This window comes from Rhipicephalus microplus, chromosome 4 (genome assembly GCF_043290135.1).
Source record: "Rhipicephalus microplus isolate Deutch F79 chromosome 4, USDA_Rmic, whole genome shotgun sequence".
Classification (NCBI taxonomy): Eukaryota; Metazoa; Arthropoda; class Arachnida; order Ixodida; family Ixodidae; genus Rhipicephalus; species Rhipicephalus microplus.
This window is the reverse complement of record NC_134703.1, coordinates 34,245,263-34,267,564: the sequence shown is the minus strand read 5'-3', so window position 1 is coordinate 34,267,564 and position 22,302 is coordinate 34,245,263. Positions and strand designations below refer to the sequence as shown.

Genomic DNA, 22,302 nt, shown 5'->3' with positions numbered 1-22,302 from the left:
AAGAGAAAAAAGGCACCTAATTTCTGTCTGTCTTCAGGCGACACGGCGCAGTGCCTTATAGGGGTGGGGGGAAGGAGGGATAAAAAGAATAGAAGGAAAATAGACGGAGAAGAAGACAGGCAAGCGACGGAAAAAAGAAGGAGATAGGAAAGTGGGGATCCGGTCGAAGCAGTCCAAGGGCGTGGCGCCACAATGCGAGAGCTGCACGGTGTCAGGAGACCGCGGAGGCCGAACCAGTCGGCGGGAGCTACGCTGGCGTCGGAGATCGCGAGGGTACAAACGTCCAGCTTGAAATCCTGCGAGCGAATCGTAATGGCCTCCCGCGGCGTAAAAAGTCCCTCTACTTCGTAGAAGTAGCGTCAACTGCTCTCCCCTCCGCCGCCTCCTCTTCTGCGCGCCTTTCGCGAGCGACGGTGGCGCCCCTTCGAACGCTCCATGTGGATGCGTGAAGCTTTCAGGCCGGTTGCGCGCTGGCGCTGCCACTTTAGCCACAGCCTTTCTAGTCCAGCCGTGGCCGCGTGCCATGTCTCGCATACGGCTGCGTGTAATGATTCTTTTTATTTCTACGTTCATTTTCCCAGTTGGTGTGGGTGTGCGCAACATCTAACTCCCTTATAGTGCGCCACGAGAGCTGCAAACGATGTACAATTTGTAGCGAACTGCACGCCGTTCACGGTTCTTTTCGAAGCGTAGCGTTTTCCTGTATATCTGGCGCGGATATCAGTGACTGGGTTTGCTTAAAAAAGGTTGAGATAAAATTCTGTAAACACGACGCGCTCTTTATTGCATCGGTAAGAAATATTTACGTGGCAGCTGTGATGTCAAGCGTTTGAAAAGGAATAGTTCCCGTGCGTGTAAACTATCTCTATCATATATAACTGCAGCAATGTCTGCAATTCCCATGAAGGTGTTCCATCAAAACTTCATGGCATTTCACATATGTTATTTCTCCTGCCCGCTGCGGTGACGTAGCGGCGCTCGCCTGGTGACCCGAAGGTTCTGTCCCGGCCACGGCAATTCAATAGAGGTGAAGAGACCCGCGTACTGTGCGATATCAGTGCACGTTAAAGAACACCAGATGGTCGAAATTTCCCTACACTACGGTGCGCCTCATAATCATATCGTGGTTTTGACTCGTAAAACAACATGTATCATAGGCATGGATGCATCCGCGTATGACGGATACGACTCGCCACTATAGGTCGTCGGGAACGTTTTGTAAGGGTCTTGCTGTTCAGCACTGGCTAGCACAGAAAAAGACACAGAAAGAAGCAACTTTTAGTTTCAGCAAACGATAGAACGTGAGGAAGATCGTTCCAACATTTTGGAAGCACGGGTGAGCAACGTGGCGTTCTATGTCAGGTCGTTAGTCAGCGTGACGCCTCACTCGCTCGCCGGATTTCGTGTCAACCGGTTGTGCCCCCGCGATCTACGCGACGACAGCGCAGCTCTGGCCGACTGGCTCGCGCTACGCCATCTCCTGCCGCCGACAAGAGCTCTCGCTGAGTGGTGCCCCGTACTCGGACTCCTGCGACCGTGTCCATCTTTCCTATCTTCTCCTTACTTCCAGATGTCGCTGTCCCTGTGCCACGCTCTCTCCTTCCTCCTCTCTCTATCTCTATACCTTTCAATCCTATCCTTTTAATCTCTCCTTACCAACATCCCTCGTGGGCTACTATTGAGGTGTCGCACTGTGATGCAGACAGTTACGGGGCTCACTTTTATCTTCTTTTCTCTCTTTTAAGATTCACATAAAAAAAGTAACTCCCAAGCGCGCCATGCTCAAATCAGCCAATGGCGTGATAATTGGGGCTGTAACGCAGGGAATTTTGAGTGTGTAGCATAATTTGCCGAAAGGACGAAAAACAATTTTTAGCTGACCTTGAGAATTTATTTTAAGTATTTGGCTCGCGTGTTGTTGGGGGCTTCGACTGCCGATCGGCAATGTTTTCTGACCATGCTCAAAAAGTGTTGCAGGGCCCCTTTAAGGCCACCCCACGTTTCACGCCACCTATCCTGACCGTCCTGGGGGACCTAGTAGTGGGTATGTTTCAATGATGCCTGCTCACAGCAATGAAGGCTGTCAAATTGCCGTGCTTGCATCTGGGCTACTTGTAGGAATTGGACAAGCTTTGGGTTCGTCCCCATCTTCACAGCCTGGTGAGTGCACAGCTGCCTGCTCTTCACATTACTTTCTCTACCTGCTGTAAGAGTTCACAAAACGAGATTGTTGATTTCACCGCCTGCGTGCCTAAAATAATTTCGTCATGGAAGGAACGCAAAAGCGAACAGCATGGTCGTGGTGTGGCTGAATTATAGGTGTTCGATCATCAATATAAAAACGCGTTCTGTACGGTGACAGTTGGGGGCTTTTATAAAAAAAAATGGTCGTTGCTCGTCTTGGCCGACGGTCGTACTTCATACACAAAAAAAAAAAAAGTGCGGTGACGGGGTGGATACTCGACCTTACAGTGTCTGGATGAGGAACTGCTCTCTCTTTAGTCAGAGGAGAGGTGATGCCTGCTCTGGCTAGAATCGCCTTGCCCACTTCAGTGCACGAAATCCCCTGGAAATCTGGGTGCACTACAGGGTTGTATAACTTGAGGAAGGGGGCGAATTGAGGGGTTTCTGACACCTTGCTAAATTTGTTCATGCCTTAATCTTTCGGGTGATTTCATTATTTACACGCCTTCACATCGACCACCAGCTGCCAAAATTAGCCGTTCTAGACATCATACCCCCCCCCCCCCCCCAAATATATATATAGGATTTCCCAGGTAACTTGAGCCAGAGTTTAAAAATATGCCGTAACACGTAATTACGACGCGACCAAATGCATGTTGCTCACCGTTGCCTGGAGTTAGTCGGACTATTTTTTGTGCTCTCAAATACTGTTTAATTAGACCTGTTTAATTCACTAACTTATCAAGAAACGAAGTTAGATAAAAAATATCGATGGCAAAGTTGCAGATAGGTTTGGAAAACGTCCGATTAGACAGCATTGAACATTATATCTGTTAAGTATTAGTGTTTTCTGCTAATTACAAATGCTCGCGAAATACAAAAAAAAAATATGCCACGTGACAAATTCGCTCACGCGTCAGTGTGCACGATGATTCTAGTGCTTCCTAACGTTCCGCATACGAACGATACGCTTTCCTCGCACCGGTTCATGACAGCGATAAGCAGTCACATGGTTATTGTTTTTGTGGCCGATAGCAAAACGTGTTCATCGCAAAGCCACCGCCATCGTTGCGGCACTGCCGAGACAGCACAATGGGGCAAATGCTATGGTGGTTCGTACGCAGAACGTTAGGGAGCACTAGAATCATCATACGCACTGGCGCAAACGAGCCGCCCACACATTGCGGAGATGGGGAGTGGTAGTGGCGCCGACGGGGAATCATTAACCCTCCTCTCATGGATTCTGCTTGCACTAGATATTAGGCTGTAAATCCTTTGCAGATCCGCACAGAGAGCTAGGAGGCAGCAGATAGCCCCCATACTCCTCCAAAAATTGCTCCTTCCCGTCGCCGGCCACTGTGGCCCTGTATACGGACATTTCCCCTAACTGCTCGGCATGCTCATTTGATGTGGCGGTGCCCTCGCTTGCGCGTTTCAACGCGGAAGCATCACGTTTACGAGACGGACTTCTTTGATTGCATCGCAAGTTTACAGCTGGCAACTCCAGGCGGTCCAGAGAGCCTGTGAAGCTTACGGGAACATTTAGTCACCGACCCCGTCGCGGGTGCTTCCCACGGTTGGTTCCTAGGAATCACCTTCCCAGGACGCGAATCAAGTTCATCTGTCTGAACTTACTTACAGCGCAACACCAGAAAAAATGCAGGACAGGGAAGGAGCAAAAGAGAAAGAAAAGATGGCACTGTCTGTCATCTGTCTGTCCGTCCTAAAGAAAAATTGCCTTAAAGAAAGTTTTGTGCTGGGCGCACGACTGGAGAATCAAACCCTCTGCCCCGTGGTACGAAGCCTTTGACAATCCGCTTTTTTAGATGCGGAGCAGTTCTTTGACTACATGTAGCACAGTTCGAGAAGAAGCCACGAAAACAACAATTTTATAATTTGTGTCGCAGGACCGGCCCATTTAAGGTCGGCATTCTGCGTGTCTCGGTGTGCTGAAAAGCTTCTGAATCGAGGCTATTTATTTTTCATTTGTTTTTAACCACATTGTGCCACTCCTGGCTCAATTTTTTTAAGACACTGTTAAACAAGAACGTTACTCTTCCGAGAAAAGAAGATGCGAGAATCATTCTTCTAATCGGCGCACGCATCGATCGCAGCATGAGCTCGAGCTCGTCCACCGAGACGACGTCGAGTTCGTCGTCGGACTACTTCGACACGGCGAGCACGACGTCGACGTCCTTCTCGGACCAGGAGGACGGCGTGGTGTTCGTGGCCGTGGGCCGCCTCGTCAACCGCAGCTCTCTCAGCAACAACCGGCCGCCGAGACGCGTCCGTCAAGGGCCAGACCGGGATACCACCATCAGCTACCTCGAGGCGCGTTCCTTTTTAGAGACGGTGGTCTTTCTTGGAGACTTCCGACGCAAACATTTTGGTCTGCCTGCCTGCCTGCTTGTATGTATGTATGTATGTATGTATGTATGTATGTATGTATGTATGTATGTATGTATGTATGTATGTATGTATGTATGTATGTATGTATGTATGTATGTATGTATGTATGTATGTATGTATGTATGTATGTATGTCCACTCTTAACGGCATCGGATACTTGAAACGGCCGACTCCATCAGCAGCGCCCACCAATGTTGCTCAAGCTTTAGAGTTCATACTTGTGCAATTGTCAACTAAAAAAAACAATTATCGTGCATGTCTGGGGCACCATAACAACACGTATCTATTCTGCATGTGCGTCTTTTACTAGAAAAGGCATACATAAGTAATTTTGAGGAGCGTAGCGCTTATCACGCTGCGCTGACCATGCAACGCTTGCACGGAACGGGGAGTGTTTCCAACGCTTTGCTAAGAGTGGTGGCACCTACCCGTCGCCTTGCGTTTTACACATTGTCACCTCGAGAGACGAGCGTGCACACCCATATCAGAGCCACGCGCTTTGTTTTCTAAGAAAACTGCCGGATGGCGCTCATGTCTCACGTGTGACGTGACTTGATGCGTTCGTTTGCCTCCGCTGCACGCTCGAGGCACTCTAACGCAGCACCTCCAGAATAACATTCACCGATTTTCTTGCGCAGAACATCAGATAAATGTTTTGTTCACTCTCTCCACACGCAATACTATCGTCTTTAGACGACATTTGCAGATTAACGTGCAGATACGGGGCCAATGTTTTTGTTGTTAAGTTTAGCATCGGTGTTGCGTTGAAGCAGACAACGCCTGCCTGTCGAGTGGAGAAATATTAGTCATGCGAAGTATCTTGTTTTACTACGTGTGATGGCGGCTTTGTGTGAAATGTATACAGCTTCGGTAAAGGTTGAGGACACGGTTTTGGGACTTTCTACCACAACAATTATTGTTATTACATGAAGGGGGGAAGGGGGGGGGGGTCAGTTCTCTTTCTATTTTCGGAGGAAGTGCTAGGCAGGATCAACATCAATACAACAGCACCCATTCGACAACCATTGATTGGTGTTGATTTTTTGGCAGTAGTGCCTTTTGCGGAAAAATTTTAACTCCGATTTTTCTAATAATGACTGAATTGTGATTATTGGTCTTACGTCGTGCAACCAAAACAGGTATCGTCATGCATTTCCGCGAGACTCTGCACATTACGGATCGCGAGTATGTTCCACAATGCTTATTTGCACTGCATACTGCTTGACGTTGCTCCTGTCAATTTTTATCAGTGCAATTTGATTTGTCTACATACAGTACGGCGTACAGTTGTGGTATATATATATATATATATATATATATATATATATATATATATATATATATATATATATATATATATATATATATATATATATATATATATATATATATATATATATATATATATATCACCACTTTATGAGGAGTCGTCGTCCCCTCTGGGAGACGTTAAGCCTTGCCTTGGTAGTAAACATGTGAAGAAAGAAAAGTGGACAAAAAGATGACGCCGCTGGCAGAGGCCGAACCTGCGACATTCAAATAACACGTCCGATGTGTTATTTATGTTACATTGAGTTATTTTTCCTTCGGCAAGCGCTGCTGGGGATTTCCGCATGTCTCGCTGATGGCTTGTTCGAGCAATTTATACGGGCCTGCATTTGCTACTCGTAAGTAATACTAATCTGCGTCGTGCAGGCTCTCGACGAAGACGAAGATGACAACTCGGGGACGCCCAGGGAAAAATGCAGCATCTGCCTAATGGCCTACCGGGAGACCGACACGCTCAAGTAACAAAAGCTCGTTTTACTATCCGGGGGTCTCAAACGCGTGGTTTGCGGGTCGCATGCGCCACGCTGACCTTTCATTAGCGGCCAGCACGTAATTAACTGTCTTCGTTCTGTGATTTCTTTTCTTTAAGATACATGACTATAGCTTCAAGCGTTTCAATCGTGAGGCACATCGTGAGGTCCCCGTCTGTTGAAACGTAACCGCGGAACAAAAACTGCATACTTCAGAATCGACGTACACATTTCAGCCGTGTTGGAAATCGGCATCAATATGGTTCTCGAAACATGACGCCAAATGCCCTTCAATATATGGGAAGGCGATTAGATATAGTAGGAATCGCCCTCTGAGATGGCAACGTTATCTTAGCTTTTCACGCTAAGTAGCATAATGCTAATTAACATATGCTAATTAACATGTCATAATTAGTCACCATACCCCTCCCCTCTGCACGCACCCCCCTCACCCCACACACACTGACTTCATGCGTGGGCAAGCTTATGGAGACGATGGTACGGGATCGCTTTTGTCCATACGTCGAGGGTAAGGGATTCTTTGTAGACACCATGTTTGGGTTTCGCCCACTTATGTCGGCACAGGACGTCCTCCTGCAGCTGCACAGAAACGTCATAAAACCTACAACGCAACGCCATGACAAAATCATCCTGGCCTTTGATCTGAAGGGAGCTTGTGATAACGTATAAATACAGTAGCCTCCTCACAAACTTGAGTTCCACCGGTTGCCGGGCTAGGAGTTTCGCATATGTTAGAGATATCTTTCCTAAGCGCCAGGCCCTTCTTCGGATCGAGAATGATTGAATGTGGCGCTTACATGATGGGAACACGTGCACTAAGGGAGCGCTGTTATCACCACTCCTGATCAACATAGCCGTTATGCGCCTCCCAAACCAACTGGCCTGTATGTACAAGGCACTCGACACGCAGTACATGCCGATCGCATATATTGCGTGTGTGCCGAGACCTTTCCCGCAAACTCTTCCTCGGAACGTCCTTGATAAAGATACCCTGTGAAAGTTGCCTGTTTTATAAAAAAACGCCCTTACATGATTGCAACCCCAGATAACTCGCATATTTGAAGATACTACAATTGAAAGGCATATCGTAGAGCTCCAATTATGTGAGATATTGGCGTCAAAGAGCGTTTGCGCCGTGATTGGGAAAACTATACTTTTTACGCCAGTGAACTCATGAGTCGACTCGCTCAGGATCACTCAAACTCGAGTCAAGCTGTGAGTCCGGATGAACAACATGTTAAGTTTGAGTCAGTCCAGTTGGGAACTCGTTTAGTGATCCCGAGTACGAGTGAGTTCTGCTGAGGAATATTTCGGTGAGTCTGTGTCCGAGTGAGCTCTCAGAGCTATATGTATTTCCATGTGTTAGTCCGAGAAAGTTCCATTTTTTTAGCCGACCTATGGGCGCCGGCTGCGCAACCACTTACACGTCCAGCACACTCGCAATCCATATGAGGTAGAGCGTATTCCGGAACTGTGGCGCCATATGATCTGTGTCTCTCCTGTCCACGGTAGCATGCATGACACGCGCGAAAGCAGGTGACAAGCGCGGGGATCGAACGCTTCAAAGACAACACGGCTCCCGATCCTGGTGTGCACTACATGGACATAGCAGGGCCGACGTTCAAGGGATTTTACACAGCCGCCGTAGTCAACCAGGGAAGGCACGTCAGCGGGCTCTCCTTCCGAGCACAAAATTCAAAGCGAGCTGAGGAAGTAGCGATGTCGCTTGGTGCTGCGGATCCCAATTCGAAGACCATATTAACGGATTGCAAAAAAGAAAGCGTATGTTCATTACTTAGCAGTAGAGATATTCCCTTCGCCAGCCATATTAGACGGACCGCCACTGATACAACCCCGCGAAACGCGTAATTTGGGCTCTTGGCCATCAGGATTTACGAGGTAATGAGGCGGCCGACTCGGATGCCCGATTGCTTACCTACGGGGCTCTTCACGCCAGCCTTTGAGGCCAATACACCACTCCTGCGGTTCAAAGAAATTGTTTCTTATCGGTATACGCTCACCGCCTTTTCCCGGCTCCTGCAAAGGTGCTGAGTGAAATGGATGCATGAGCAAGAATTAAGGACCTACAGGTCCTGCAATTATGACCTCCAGAATGGACACGTGTGCTCACCCTTGCCGTCCAGATCGCCGCCATCGGCGACACTTTCAGAAATACGGCTTGTTTTCCGGGCAAAACAGCGATCGTTAACGACCATCTAAATTAATATTACCTCGTATACGGGCTTGGGTGGCGACTTTCAAGCGCCGCAAATGAAGTAGACCCCTGATACACGGCGAAAACATGGCTATACCGGCATCGCAGCCAACCATCTTATGAGCACTGCCGTTTTCCAGCGGCGGCCATCCCCGCTAATTTGTGCCACTTATGCACAACATTTGCCTGATGTTCGCGGCAGAACTTTTGCGACCGGCGTGGGGTGATGTTTGACGATCTATACCCGCAGTGGCGCAAAGCCAGGGAGTACCACACGAGCCTCCCCCCTCCCCCCCCCCCTCCCCCCCAAGATTTTGTTGTTTTGTTTTTCGCCATGGCATATACAGCCGAAAAATGGCGCTGGACCACATCTGCCTGCTCGGCCCCTATCTCAAAATCAAAAATGCGCCCCCCTCCTCCCCTGAGAAAAATTTCGCTCCTGACTAATATACCCGTCCCGCGTTGAGGGCTATTGTTCCGCAAGAACTTACGAAAGTTTTTAAAAATGTCCCACATTCTACACTTAATTCTGCAGTGCCTTGAGTTCAGCTATGTCTAGCCATAGCCAGCTATGTCTGGCTATGTCTGCTACCATAGTGCTTCATAAAGAAAGCAACAGAATACCAATCAAGAAGGGTGTAAGGCAGGCGGACACAATCTCCCCAATGCTATTTACCGCGTGCTTACAGGAGGTTTTCAGAAGCCTAGAATGGGAACAGTTAGAGATAAGAGTTTATGGAGAGTACCTTAGTAACCTGCGCTTCGCCGATGACATTGCATTGCTGAGTAACTCAGGGGACGAATTGCAACTCATGATTACGGAGTTAGACATGGAGAGCAGAAAGGTGGGTCTTAAAATTAATCTGCAGAAAACGAAAGTAATGTACAACAAGCTCGGAAAAGAGCAGCGCTTCGAGATAGGTAATAGTGCACTTCAAGTTGTAAAAGACTATGTCTACTTAGGGCAGGTAATAACCGCGGAGCCGAACCACGAGATTGAAGTAACTAGAAGAATAAGAATGGGGTGGAGCACATTCGGCAAGCACTCTCAAATTATGACAGGTAGATTGCCACTATCCCTCAAGAGGAAGGTATATAACAGCTGTATCTTGCCGGTACTTAGCTACGGAGCAGAAACCTGGAGACTTACAAAGAGGGTTCAGCTTAAATTGAGGACGACGCAGCGAGCAATGGAAAGAAAAATGGTAGGTGTAACTTTAAAAGACAAGAAGAGAGCAGAGTGGATTAGGGGACAAACGGGGGTTAAGGATATCATAGTTGAAATAAAGAAGAGGAAATGGACATGGGCCGGGCATGTAGCGCGTAGACAGGATAACCACTGGTCATTAAGGGTAACTAACTGGATTCCCAGAGAAGGCAAGCGGGTTAGGGGGAGACAAAAGGTTAGGTGGGCAGATGAGATTAAGAAGTTTGCGGGTATAAATTGGCAGCAGCAAGCACAGGACCGGGTTGACTGGTGGAACATGGGAGATGCCTTTGTCCTGCAGTGGACGTAGTCAGGCTGATGATGATGTCTGGCCACGCTGTTTCGGAACGTGTTGTTCCACCATAATCTATATACTATATATGGTGTATGAATGGAGTGTGTCGTCTGGAGCCGAAAACATGGATAATTTTGCGTTGTCGACGTGCACCGCAACAGCATACTGGCCTGTTTTGTCTCGCAGTTGCTGCACCCTGAACCTGAAGCAATTTCTGGTAAGGATATGCATACACAGCCTCGGAGATAGGCTGTTGCAGTATAGCCGCCTGTCGTGCATTTTCACGGGAACTCATAAACTGCTTCTTTGTGTATCTTTTTTGTTGTTTTTTTATTCCGGCGTGGCAAACTTTGTTTATCCACAAGACTGATGCATTGTAGCTCTTGAAGAACCATCACAACTTTGATCAAATCGGATCGGTCTCCAAAACGTAAGCGCCGCATCGGTATGAATCGTTTTGGCGTGCCATGTATATAACGATTCCCTTCAAGGTATACACCTCTCTCCTTCTAACGACATGTACAGAAAAACCGAGTACGTTTAAGCTGTATGTATATACTCGATTAACCACAACTAGTTGCGGACGACGGCGCAGGCAGCTGGCTTGCGGTCACGTGTTCCACGAGATCTGCGTGACCCAGTGGCTGCGATGGAACCGCATCTGTCCCGTGTGTCGCACGAGGCTGGTCACGCCTCCCCCGTCGTCACCTGGACGCCGTCATCGAAGCAGGACGCAGTGACACGAATATGCGATTAAATTCAAACTGCCGGTATACGTCTGTGTCGCCATGCGTGTTCGAATGAACGGCAGATGCGCACCTTTGTGGACGCCACCATTGTATACTGTCTCGTTATGTATGCTATTCTATCGTATAACACATATTTCAAGTACGAATTGCAAGGACGCTAAGAAGTTTGGTGTGGAATGTATGACGACATGGCTGTTCCATGTCTGGTGCACACGAACTCTGTGAGCACTGTCGGTGGCTATACTTAGACAACCGCGCTTATAGTAGATCATCTATACTGTCGCATCCAACACGGGAGTTTGGTTAGATCACAAATTATGGCCAGCTAATTGTGGTTTGCAGTAGGTGGCCGTTCATTCCAACGTATTCGTGACTTCATCTGAGCGCGCCTTAAAGCAGCAAATGCAGGGCCACCCCTTGGCAACAATCTAAAGTACTCAAACTGCGACGCACTGGAAAGCCATTGAGTACTGTTCTTAAATGAACTTTTTTTATTAGTAGTAGTAGACGACCTTGTGCGGGGAGGGACCCTGATGACGACCGGCAAGTGCATGATAGTGTCTCCGCCCCGCCGCGGTGGTCTATAGTGGCTAAAGTACTTGGCTGCTGACCCGCAGGTCGTGGAATCGAATCCCGGCTGCGGCGGCTGCATTTTAGATGGAAGCGAAAATGCTGTAGGCCCGTGTGCTCAGATGTGAGTGCACGTTAAAGAACCCCAGGTGGTCGAAATTTCCGGAGTCCTCCACTACGGCGTCTCTCATAATCATATGGTGGTTTTAGGACGTTAAACCCCACATATCAATCAATGATAGTGTCTCCGGCAATTCAATATATTACACAATATACGTGTCGCATTTCACAATTCTGGGAATTCGTCCCAAGCGATAGAAACTGGCCTGTATGTGACCCTGTGAGGAAACAGATGAGTATCACTTCATGTCAATAAGGTCTTTTAGCAAGTTAGGCAAATACGGCATACGCTATTACCGTACCGCTCCTCCTTTCCCGTTCTTTGACCTCTTACCAGTGAACGCCTCGTTGTTGTCTGTCAGCCTACGGATTGTTTAACGAGGGACCTCTCGTCCGGGGGACGCACTGTCCCTGAAAAGGAGGAGGGCTACCGTACTACCTTACCGTATTTGCGTACCGTATTTCCGTAGCTTGCTAAAACACCCTGATGACGTGCAGTACCAAAGCGGTGTCGCCAGCAGATTGACACATGCTGACTGCATAATTCCATTCACACGCCTCCGCTAGCGACGCCATGGTCATTGGTCGAGACCAGTGACGAAATTTAAATCAAGGCGTGCCGAAGCAGAATTTCTGGGCTTTTTTTTTAAATGAAATGAACAGATTTTATTTCTGGAGAGATACAGAAAAGCGAAGCGAAGCTAACTACAATAATACGTTATCTTAGTGTATTCATTTATTAGTGCACGCTGCAACCTTGTACATGCTCACTCTGTATTATTGCGTGATTATGTTCGTAGTTTCATTGCCAATAAAAGTGATTTGTTTCGTCTATCTTGCATTTTTCTTCACTTGGAAATTTAAGCCGACTAGAAACCGTGCAACAGCCGGTTGAATTTACATTACAAGTTCATCCACAAGCGCAATGTGTTTCTCATATTGACGTGAAAAGCAAATATTTTTCGTATTGTGCACACTCGCCGGTAGGGATTTTCACTCTACCAAGGGTTGAGTGACCTAAATAGGGGGAATGTCCAAATCAGCGTGAGAATACATGGTAACATATGGGGAGCGCGAGGTAAAGATAAATATACTACTTAGCGAGCGCTTTTTTGCGGTGAACTTCCACGCTCGCTGGATTCCGCGCCGACTGGTTGTGCCCTCCCGATCTCCGACGACAGCGCAGCTCTGGCCGACTGGGTTGCTCCTACGCCACCTCCTGCCGCCGACAAGAGCTCTCGCAAGTGGTGCCCCGTCCTCGGACTTCTGTGACCGTGTTTCCATTTTTCCTATCTCTATTATGTCGTCGCTCGCTGTCCTAGCGCATCTCTCTTTTTCTCTATACATTTGATCATATCCTTTTAATCCCTCCTCACTCCCATCCCTTGTGAGCTACTGTTGAGGTGTCGCACGCTGATGCAGACAGTTACGGGGCTCACTTTTCTCTTCTTTTCCTTTTTATAACCACAATGAACTTCCACGCCACGGTGCTTCCATACCGTGTTTTTTTTTTTTCAATTGTGAACGGAGCACCAAATTGAACTTGACCACATCTGTCAGCCCGGCCCCCACAGATCAAGGTGGTGCACCTCAGGCGTTCGTAGGGTTCTCCTTCAGGGGGTGGCGGGCGAGAGAGGTGAAGGCAAGGTGAAGATTCATAGCACCCCCTTCCCTTGCGCCCCCCCCCCCCCATGCCGAGTCTTAGAACCCTCACTAGAGGGGGAGGGGGCACCCTTTGCCTTCACTCAGGTCGAAGCTCGCGCGTTAAAGGTAAAAAAAAAAAATGAATGGGCGGCCGCACTCGTAGTAAACGGCGAGCGCATGTACTAACGCATTTGCACACTTCATATTTCGTTTTATTGCGAGCGCTCGATTCGTTTTACAAGGCTGCCTCCTGCGTTTTGCTGTCTTGAGCGCTCTTTATGCGGAACGTGTGTGTCGACGTGTCCGAAGTAAAAAAAGAAAAGAAAGAAAACGCGTTACACCCGCGTTTTAATTCTTCACTTGGAAGTTGATACACGCAAAAATTAGCATGAAATGGCACGAATGCATGTTAAGACCGGGAGGTCATGGCATTACTAACTTGACATGCTTGTTACTTACGTGATGACTTACGTTAACATGACATGAGGCACGCAAACTACCATTCTTCAACCAGAAATAATTATGATGTGTGGTCTGACGATTTGTCTCAGTCAGGTGAGGAACGCGTGGTGGTAACCAATATCGACCTCCACTTGTCGTACTTACACTCACAGATTTTGAAGAACTGATGACATAGGGTATAATGCACGTGCTGGAATAACATAGGTAAAGATATGCGAAAAAAAAATGCACAAAAAACTCGCCACGCCTCATTATGCATTCACGTAAGATTACTCGAAGACGAAAGTCATCTTCTTTTCCTTCTCAATCAGTGCCTTGATCCTTCCCCCCCTGACTCCTAATGCTTTTCCCATCTAAAGGGGTCTTGCATTGCACCCCCAGGATTGAAGGCACTGCAAGCTTTGTACAGCAGGCCTATAACTTTGTGCAGCCTCTGTGATCGGCCTACCAGTCTCGGACGCAATGCAAACCGTGTCATGTGATGATGTCATCACGTGACGCCATGTTACATGCTGTCACAATGACGTTACAAATTTTTTTTGGTTACGTCATCACGTGATAAGTTTTTCATCACTTGTCTCGGTGCCGCCGACGGTCAATTTTCGCGCTCGATGAGTCATCTAAGCTTTCGCTTTACAAAAACAACACCAACCAATGTAAGTAAAACGATAACAGTGTAACATTTATCTACCTCTCTGGAACTTCCACGCGCCAATCCACCAGCCCCGCCACGGTGGTCTAGTGGCTAAGGTACTCGGCTGCTGACCCGCAGGTCGCGGTATCAAATCCCGGCTGTGGTGGGTGCATTTCCGATGGAGGCGGAAATGGTGTAGGCCCGTGTACTCAGATTTGGGTGCACATTAGAGAACCCCAGGTGGTCTAAATTTCCGGAGCCCTCCACTACGGTGTCTCTCATAGTCATATATATGGTGGTTTTGGGACGTTAAACCCCACATATCAATCAATCAATCCACCAGCCCGGCAGTGGCCTCGTATTACAAGCAAACGACCGCCAAAAAAAAAAAAAACGGTTCTCAGCTCGCCTTGGCTCAGATTCACACGCCCGCCCGGGACAAAACAAGCTTAATTGTTTTACCCGTATGATCATCTGTTTATTCCTATTAAAGATGTGAAAATACTCTTCACACACTGTTTCGGTACTTCGGAGCTTCAGTACGAGAACGCTGGACGCTGTAACGCTATACTGGACTGATCAGGAAAAACTTCCGGTCAGGTGCACTGTTCGTATTCAAATGCAGCGGAAACGGTTGCATTCTATATGTTACTACTCGTCTACATTTTTTGGTAAAGTCTCTGAACCGTGCGAACACTAAGTGCCGAGAACCTTGAAAATATCTGAAGTAGAGAACAACTTATATGAATATGTTTTCATTAGGCTTGAAGTAATTATCTCGCGCAAATGTTTCATACTTATATGTACAGTAATCCCTATATATATAAACAGCCCCGACGCATTATTACTGACCTTGGGATCCATCTCCATAGCTATCTTAGCAGATGTTGCGTTTTTTTTTTCATGCTGGGTACGTTATTGAGAGGTCCATATATATACTTTATAAACTTTCAGTTTGGTGAATTTCTCGCTGAATTTTTGTTTAGACAGTCGCTTAACTTGTACGGTAAGGATCAGGGTACATGTAAATTGAGTTTCATAATATCTGAATATTTGTTTAGCAATGTTTTATACACCTAGCTACTCGTTCTCTTGTTTTCCTTCCGCATTCTTACTGTGCTCGGTCCATGATAAGGTACTAGTCGAGACTAACTCCATATTCAGACACGCTGCTTGACTTGACTTGCCACCGACTTCAATGCAGCATAAACGCGTTTCAAACGCGCTGTCTTTAGGCAATGCCAAGGCAGCACAAACGCACAGACGCATTTAAAACTTACTGCATTGAAGGCGGTTTCAAGTCAAGTTCAAGTCAAGGAGCGTTTCTGAATACGGCGGTAACAAATGCTCGAATGAAGACATGTGCATACGGCTCTAAACAAGGAGCAGAGTCTCATAAGGTCTCATAAGTGGTGGAGCGTGCTTTGGTTCCCACGTCCTCCTGCTCTACCCGTCAACCCTGGAGCTCCGGTCTGGTCGACGGTTGTGCCCTCAAGTAACAGCGATGGCAGAACCCAACGCGTCCACTGCTACAACCACTCCTTCTCGGCCACTTAGGCTTCACTACACCGTGAGTACCTCTCACCGAGACCCTCCGGTATTTTCCGGCCTTCGCAACGAAGACGTAGAAGAATGGCTGGACAGTTATGATCGAACCAGCGTTTGTAATTGTTGGGACGAGGCGCACAAACTGCGCTCGTTCCTTTTTACCTCGATGGCGTCGCTAAAACCTGGTATTACAACCAGAAGAGCGACTTCTCCAATTGGTCGGCCTTCACGGGGCATCTCCGTCAGGTATTTGGCACGTCTGCAGGATGCTCTGCGGTAGCGAAACAGAAGCTCGCAACCTGCATCCAGGGGGACGACGAATCGTATACGTCCTACATTGAAGATATTCTGGCTCTCTGTCGCCGAGCACAAAATGGCATGACGGAGGCCGATCGCATCCGACATCTACTGAAAGGTATCAACTCTGTGGCCTTGAATGCTCTCGTGATCCAGAATCCCACTACCGTCCGGGACGTCATCACCACATGCCAACGCCTGGACGCGCTTCATTCCATGCGCCTTCCACACGCCTCCTAGCTTCGACGCTCGCTTTACCGGAGAGCATGAATTGCGGGCCCTTATCCGCACAATTGTCAGAGAAGAACTCCACGGCCTTATTCCAGGCGACGCAACCATTGCGTCTGTCCACACACCTCCTCCCAACCTGCGTGAGATAATCAAGGACGAACTGGCATCAATGACAAGCGCTGCACATGCCCCGTCTCCTGTGCGCTTTCCTGTGCCTTTGTACGCAGAAGTTGCATCACGGGCCCCTGCACCAGTTCCAACCGTGCCTGCGGACGTCGGATGCGACCATGTGGCTGCGATGACAACGCAAGTGCCAAGGCCACACCACTATTCTACATGGCGTCCTCCGCGCCCCGTCTGCTTCTACTGTGGCACAAGGGGTCATGTATCCCGTTTCTGCCGCCGCCGTCAGCAGGATGAACGGCGTGGTTACCCAGCACCTGCCACCACTTATGAGACCACGTTCGGTACGGCAGTAACCAGGTCATCTTTTTTAATCCAGACGCACGAGTCAGAGAGCCAGCCCGCGTGACATGCGATGATGATCACTACAATGGTTTGGTCATACAGATGAAGATGAAGCAGGGAAGTGAGGGGGGGGGGGGTCCTGAGACAGGCTTTTGTGGGGAGAGTGCGATCGCCCCTACCTCCCCCTTTTCGTTCCGCCACTTCTCTAAACCACTGTCGACCATGAGTGAAAAGCTCCTAGTGATGAGCGAAGTGGTCACGTTACGTGTAGGTATTTTGGATGAGTGCGCGATGTTTTCTTTTTTCTCTTTAATTACTCTCAATTCTCGCACGCACGTATGATGCTATTGGAGTTTGTTTTCTGCGTTTGCTCTCATTTTACACCTTCCTGTGCATGCACGCTTTCAACATTAACATTCCTCAACTCTACAGACCGGAACTACGCCGCGCGCATGACGTAATTGACAGATGAGCTTTCTCATTATCCTGCGGGCCCAGCACTGATGAGACACCGCTTCAATATGGGTACGCCCCGTGCAGCACCACGTTGTTGAACTTACATAGACTTCAAGTGCCTTGCGTGAAAGCTACAGCGTGTAGCAGACGCCCTTCGATTTCCGCGCGCAGAAAGCCCACGGGTCCTAAGGACCCGAATTTAGTGGGTCCTGTGCAGTAGCGGCACGGCAGTTCACCGTAAAAGGCCCCCCACGAGCCACAAGAGCCGCGCTTCACGCTCGAAGAAGAAAGAATGCATACTTGAGCTCTATATTAAAAAAAAAAAAAAAACGCGCCGCTGGCGTTACGGGTGATTACCCGCGCCGATTCGAAGATTGTAAGCTTTATAAAAGCAGAATTTTTCTTATATTTGTGGGCGAAGCCAGCAGACTGTCACTACAATAGCCAGTATTTTACAGCACAGCAAAAACTTGTGATGAGCGTTTTTTGCACTCTTTGAACCCCTAAAGTTTCACACAATAATTATTGTATGAAACTCTATGCTTTGAACCGTAGAGTTTCATACAGTTATTCTATAAAGCTTTGCGGCTGTCCCTGCGCCTCTCTCTATCTCTATACCTTTATATTCCCATCGTTTTTAATCCTTCCTTACCCCAATCTCTCGTGAGCTACTGATGAGGTGTCCTCCCACTGAGAGACAGTTACGGGGCTCACTTTTATCTTCTTTTCATTCAAGAATCACCTCCAAGCACTTTTCTTCCTCCGTGTATGGTGGCATACTCCGTGCTTCCAAGCTACAAATTTGTGTCGCCACCTAGCGAGTGTGTTACAAAACTTAAAACGTTTGGTGACGCGCTTGTGACACTTGTTTGATCACCTCTTCTATTTTTTCAACCGTAAAGTTTCTTCACAATAATTTTGCGAGAAATTGAGTTTTCGACGTGTCACCAAAATCTACCTTAGCGGGGAGTGCGCACGTATTACAAGAACAGCCGCCACGCCACCATCGTGCAGCGCCAAAGGCGCATTTAAATTGAATCTACATTACAAAGCAGTGATTGGTGTCGAATCTTTCAAGTTGGCTGCCATGTAACACTTTTAGAGAGTCAAGTAGAGTCTTAGCAATCTGTAAGAATTTGAGAATCGCGTGTTTAGTGGCGGAGGGGCGCCGAGTGAGAAGAAGCGCAATCGCCTGCACGGGGGTGAGCGACTGTGGTGGGAACAGCGTGTCCGCCGCCAATGAGGATAGCGTTTCTGGGAGGGGGTTCAAGCAAATGACGCCATACGGTATTTTTTTGTTGTCCGTAAGGTAGGGGAAAATGTCCGCCATTCGTAGTTCGCGGTGGCGTTGATGTTTGGTGCGCGCGAGACCGCCAGGCGATGTGATCTGGTGGCACTGTACTAGTGGTGTTCCATTCGGCGAGGCCCAAGCGTGTCGCTGTTTGATATGCGGTGCTTTGTGGTGCGCTTCGTCGTAGGCATCGAGCGCTGGATGGCAACCTAACTGCGGTTGAAAGGGACGTGTCTGTCACGTGGTTGGCGTTTTTCTTTGTTTGCCCTTTCGGGTAAGTTGGCTACACCTGGATGTGGGTTGTGTGTGCATCGCTCGTCGCATGAGATGGGACCGAACGGGTGAGTCGGCAAGAGCAGCGGCTGGCGGTGGTGTGAGGCGCTCGCATGGGCTCACCGCTGCCGCCCGCATGTTGTCGCCGGTGCCGTTCAGGATATGTTGCATAGCAGCGATGGCCCCCGCCCTGACGGAAGCGGCTAGCCAAGCGGAGAGCTTCAGTCTGCCCCCGTGCGGTCACCACCCCGCCTCGCCGCCCTCGGAGCCGTACAAACTAAACCTCTGGGACACCGTGACGGCGTTCGCCAACTCCAAGCTGTTCCGCGCCGCTCATGCTGCCATGAACATGGGCAACGGCAGCTCGCCGCCGCCGGTCGCCTCACCTCGAGGCAGCCCCGAGCTGCTCGATTTGGCGCGCACGCGACGAGGGGTACTGGAGCGGCGCGCCGAACGACTCGAGCGGCGGCTGCGGAGGTTGCAGCTGCGCCAGGCATGCCAGCACTCGGCGGGGCAGATGGCCGCTTTTTTCGAGCACCAGCAGACCTCGCTGGGACTGCCCTGTCTGATGCCGCAGCGTCTGCTGCACCGCAAGCTATCGCGCGACGGCGCCGACATCAAGGCCGAGTTTCTGCTGCAGAGCGAGGACGTCAAGAGCCTGTCGACGGCCGCGCTCGTCAGCCTGGTGCGCAAGCTCGAGGAGTCGCACGGTTCGGCCGCCGCCGCCGACCTGCGGCTGAGTGCGCAGGACCGCGTCGAAGGCGAGCGCGTCTCGGCCGCCCTCCGCGCCACGCTTTCTCACCAGGAGAGGGCCGTCGACTCGGACGCCACCGAAAGCAGCTCGGGAGGCGAAAGCGGAGACGACGAAGGCGAGCCCTCCCTTCTGTGAGTAGCCGTCGTCGACTTGTGCGCGTACTGTCTGGTAACGAATGCGCAAAAAAAAGACGCGGGATGATTCTTGCTCGCTCGTTTTGCCTTACCGACGAAAGCAAACTCCCCCACCTACCTTGCAGCTAGTCTAGCGATGAGGGAGGGGTTGGTTCGCTTTATTCGTCGCGGTAAGGGTCACCCGTGCTGATTGTGCAGACTGATTTCGTTATACTATATTGAGGGCGGCTGCCACTCGTTTCCTAAAGTGACGCTACAACGGCCGGCAGATAAGTTTTGTTTTTGTTTCTCATGCGGTACTCTGCCGCAGATCACGGACAGAATTCGACTGCCAGTGATTGCCAATAATTGCATAAGCGAGTGCCCGCTGCTTCGCGGCTGTCAACGACGTTGCGTTTCGATAAGGATCGACGCCGCAAACCGCGTGGGGAAGAGCCTATCGGGACTGGTAAACTAAATAACTGCGCCTTCTCGGCATTAACGATACCCTGCTGTATAGCTTAAAATTCTGCCCGTTCTGTCGACCCGCCCCAGTATTTTTATTCTTTGGGTACTTCTCCATTGACGGTGGGCTAGTGCTACGGAAATGAGGGAAGCAGTTGCGCCCCTTGTCAACTGGTGTTTTCATAGAGTGGTTTTGGGACGTTAAACCCCACAAATCAATCAATCAACTGGTGTTTTCATCACGTCAATCTTCCCCAGAACTTTTGTCCTGTGGGACCACTGGACTACGTGGCTACAGCTTAAGGGGGCCTGCAAGGTTTTGTCTTTCTTTTCCTTTGCAGTACTTTTTTTTTGTGGGGAGGGGGGGGGTTGTGTGTACAAATGAATACCGAGATTAATTTCAAATGAATACTGAGATTAATCCTAATAGAATATTAATATTAATACACTGTGGATCAATACACAACAAAACAGAAAGCTCCCTGTCCGTTTCATTCTCCCAGCAGTGTCACTCTTTGCTTCTACTTGTTACATATCTCTTCTATACATATATCTGAACTCTCCCGTCATATTGCAATGGCTTCTTAAAACGTTGGACAGTGCACCTAGTGTCAGTAAATATATGAAAAATATTAACTAATTAATTTGCTTCTTATAAATTTTAAAGAATGTGCTGCCTGCTGGGCTAATCTGTTTGATTTAATAGTTGATATAAGACTACACACCTTGCTGAACTAGCAACTGATATATCTTAGAAAACCAAACTTTTCTCAAGTGGCCAATATATGCATTCTGCAAGTATAGAAATTGACCAAAACACAAATCAACTTCTGATCTGCCAAGGTTTCCAGATTACCTGTACAATGTATGAATTCTGACCACCTTGCACCATTGCACTGTGGCAAAGAAATCATCTGGGAAGTGCGAAAAAATAGTTTTGTGCAGTTTTTTTAAAGTAGCTCTGCCCTAATGGATTTCCATCGCTGTGACTCACCAAGGAGATCAATTTAGTGGGCAACACGCTTCAGACGTGTGTCCTTAAGTGCGTTCCGAACTGCAATCTTCTAATACCTTAGTGCCACCATGTCGCCATGCACCTTGTGCCGACTCATTTGTGGGAGGCTTCTACCACACCCGGATGCTTTGGCATGTGTGCAGCTTATTCTACTTAAGCAGAACTGCTAGTCTGCCTAGTTGGTATGAATTCATCTTTTTGCCATGCCACTTTGCACGAGACAAAGATGAACAAGTCCAAACAAAGAGAAACAGATACGAACGAACGAGCGCAATCGAACAACTGGTTTATTTTGAAAATACATCTGCTCAATAGCCATCATGATATGCCAGATCTTGTCAAAGGCAAAATTATTCTACTGCTGATATTTATGTATGTTAAGAAAGGAAAGTAGATGAAAAGCCAATGGCAGGAACTGCATCTGTAAACTTTGAATTGAAACGGCAACTCACAAGTATGATCCACCGCATTCGTCTTGGTGTAGCGTATACCAGACGTTACGCACATATCATCGGTCGCAGTGACACCGGTCCTAATTGTGAACACTGTGATGTGCCAGAAACACTTGAGCACATATTTTGTGTCTGCCCAGCATACGCACGTGAACGACAAACACTGATTTCTTCTACTGAACTATATCGCAGTAGGTCATTAACTGATGAGACCATGTTGGGCTCTTGGCCAGACACCAACAGTGCAACTGCGGTCACAAGAGCAGTTGTAATCTTTTTGGAAACAACTGGACTATGTGCGCGGCTATGAAATGTGTCTCAGCTAGAAAGAACACTACATACTCGCCTCTCTATCACACCATCGTCATTCATTAATCTTTCTTTTCCCCTTTCCCTTCCCCCAGTGTAGAGTAGCACGCTAGAGCAAGCTATCGCTCAGGCCGACCTCTCTGCCTTTCTGTAAATAAACTTACCTCCTCCTCCTCCTTTGAATAACACGTTCATTGCTCTACCAACAAAGCTTTAGTGGCGGTCATCTCCTGGTCCACGTTATGGCGTGTATTTATCCAGAAATACCTTACAAGCCCAAAGGCATTTAGTAAGGTGGGTTACAGTAAAACTGGAAGTAAG

The 22,302-nt window shown here is 48.4% G+C and overlaps 2 protein-coding genes across 3 annotated transcripts in view; both read left to right on the top strand.

Annotated features, from left to right (window-relative positions):
* The first annotated feature begins 1,866 nt into the window (after nucleotides 1-1,866).
* LOC142814335 (uncharacterized) lies at nucleotides 1,867-11,043 on the top strand. The gene is made up of 4 exons (XM_075893018.1): nucleotides 1,867-2,160; nucleotides 4,299-4,573; nucleotides 6,266-6,380; nucleotides 10,726-11,043. Exons 2-4 carry the CDS (start codon nucleotides 4,300-4,302, stop codon nucleotides 10,868-10,870), a joined length of 534 nt encoding a protein of 177 aa, XP_075749133.1. The 5' UTR covers nucleotides 1,867-2,160; nucleotide 4,299; the 3' UTR covers nucleotides 10,871-11,043.
* A 7,586-nt stretch (nucleotides 11,044-18,629) lies between these two features.
* The window catches only part of nsl1 (non-specific lethal 1), a 48,381-nt gene continuing 44,708 nt past the window's right edge, over nucleotides 18,630-22,302 (top strand). For both annotated transcript variants that reach the window (XM_037422727.2, XM_075892513.1), the window contains exon 1: nucleotides 18,630-19,758. In XM_037422727.2, the coding sequence (XP_037278624.2) occupies nucleotides 18,923-19,758 (836 nt within the window). In that variant the 5' untranslated portion in view covers nucleotides 18,630-18,922. The remainder of the gene's footprint in view (nucleotides 19,759-22,302) is intronic.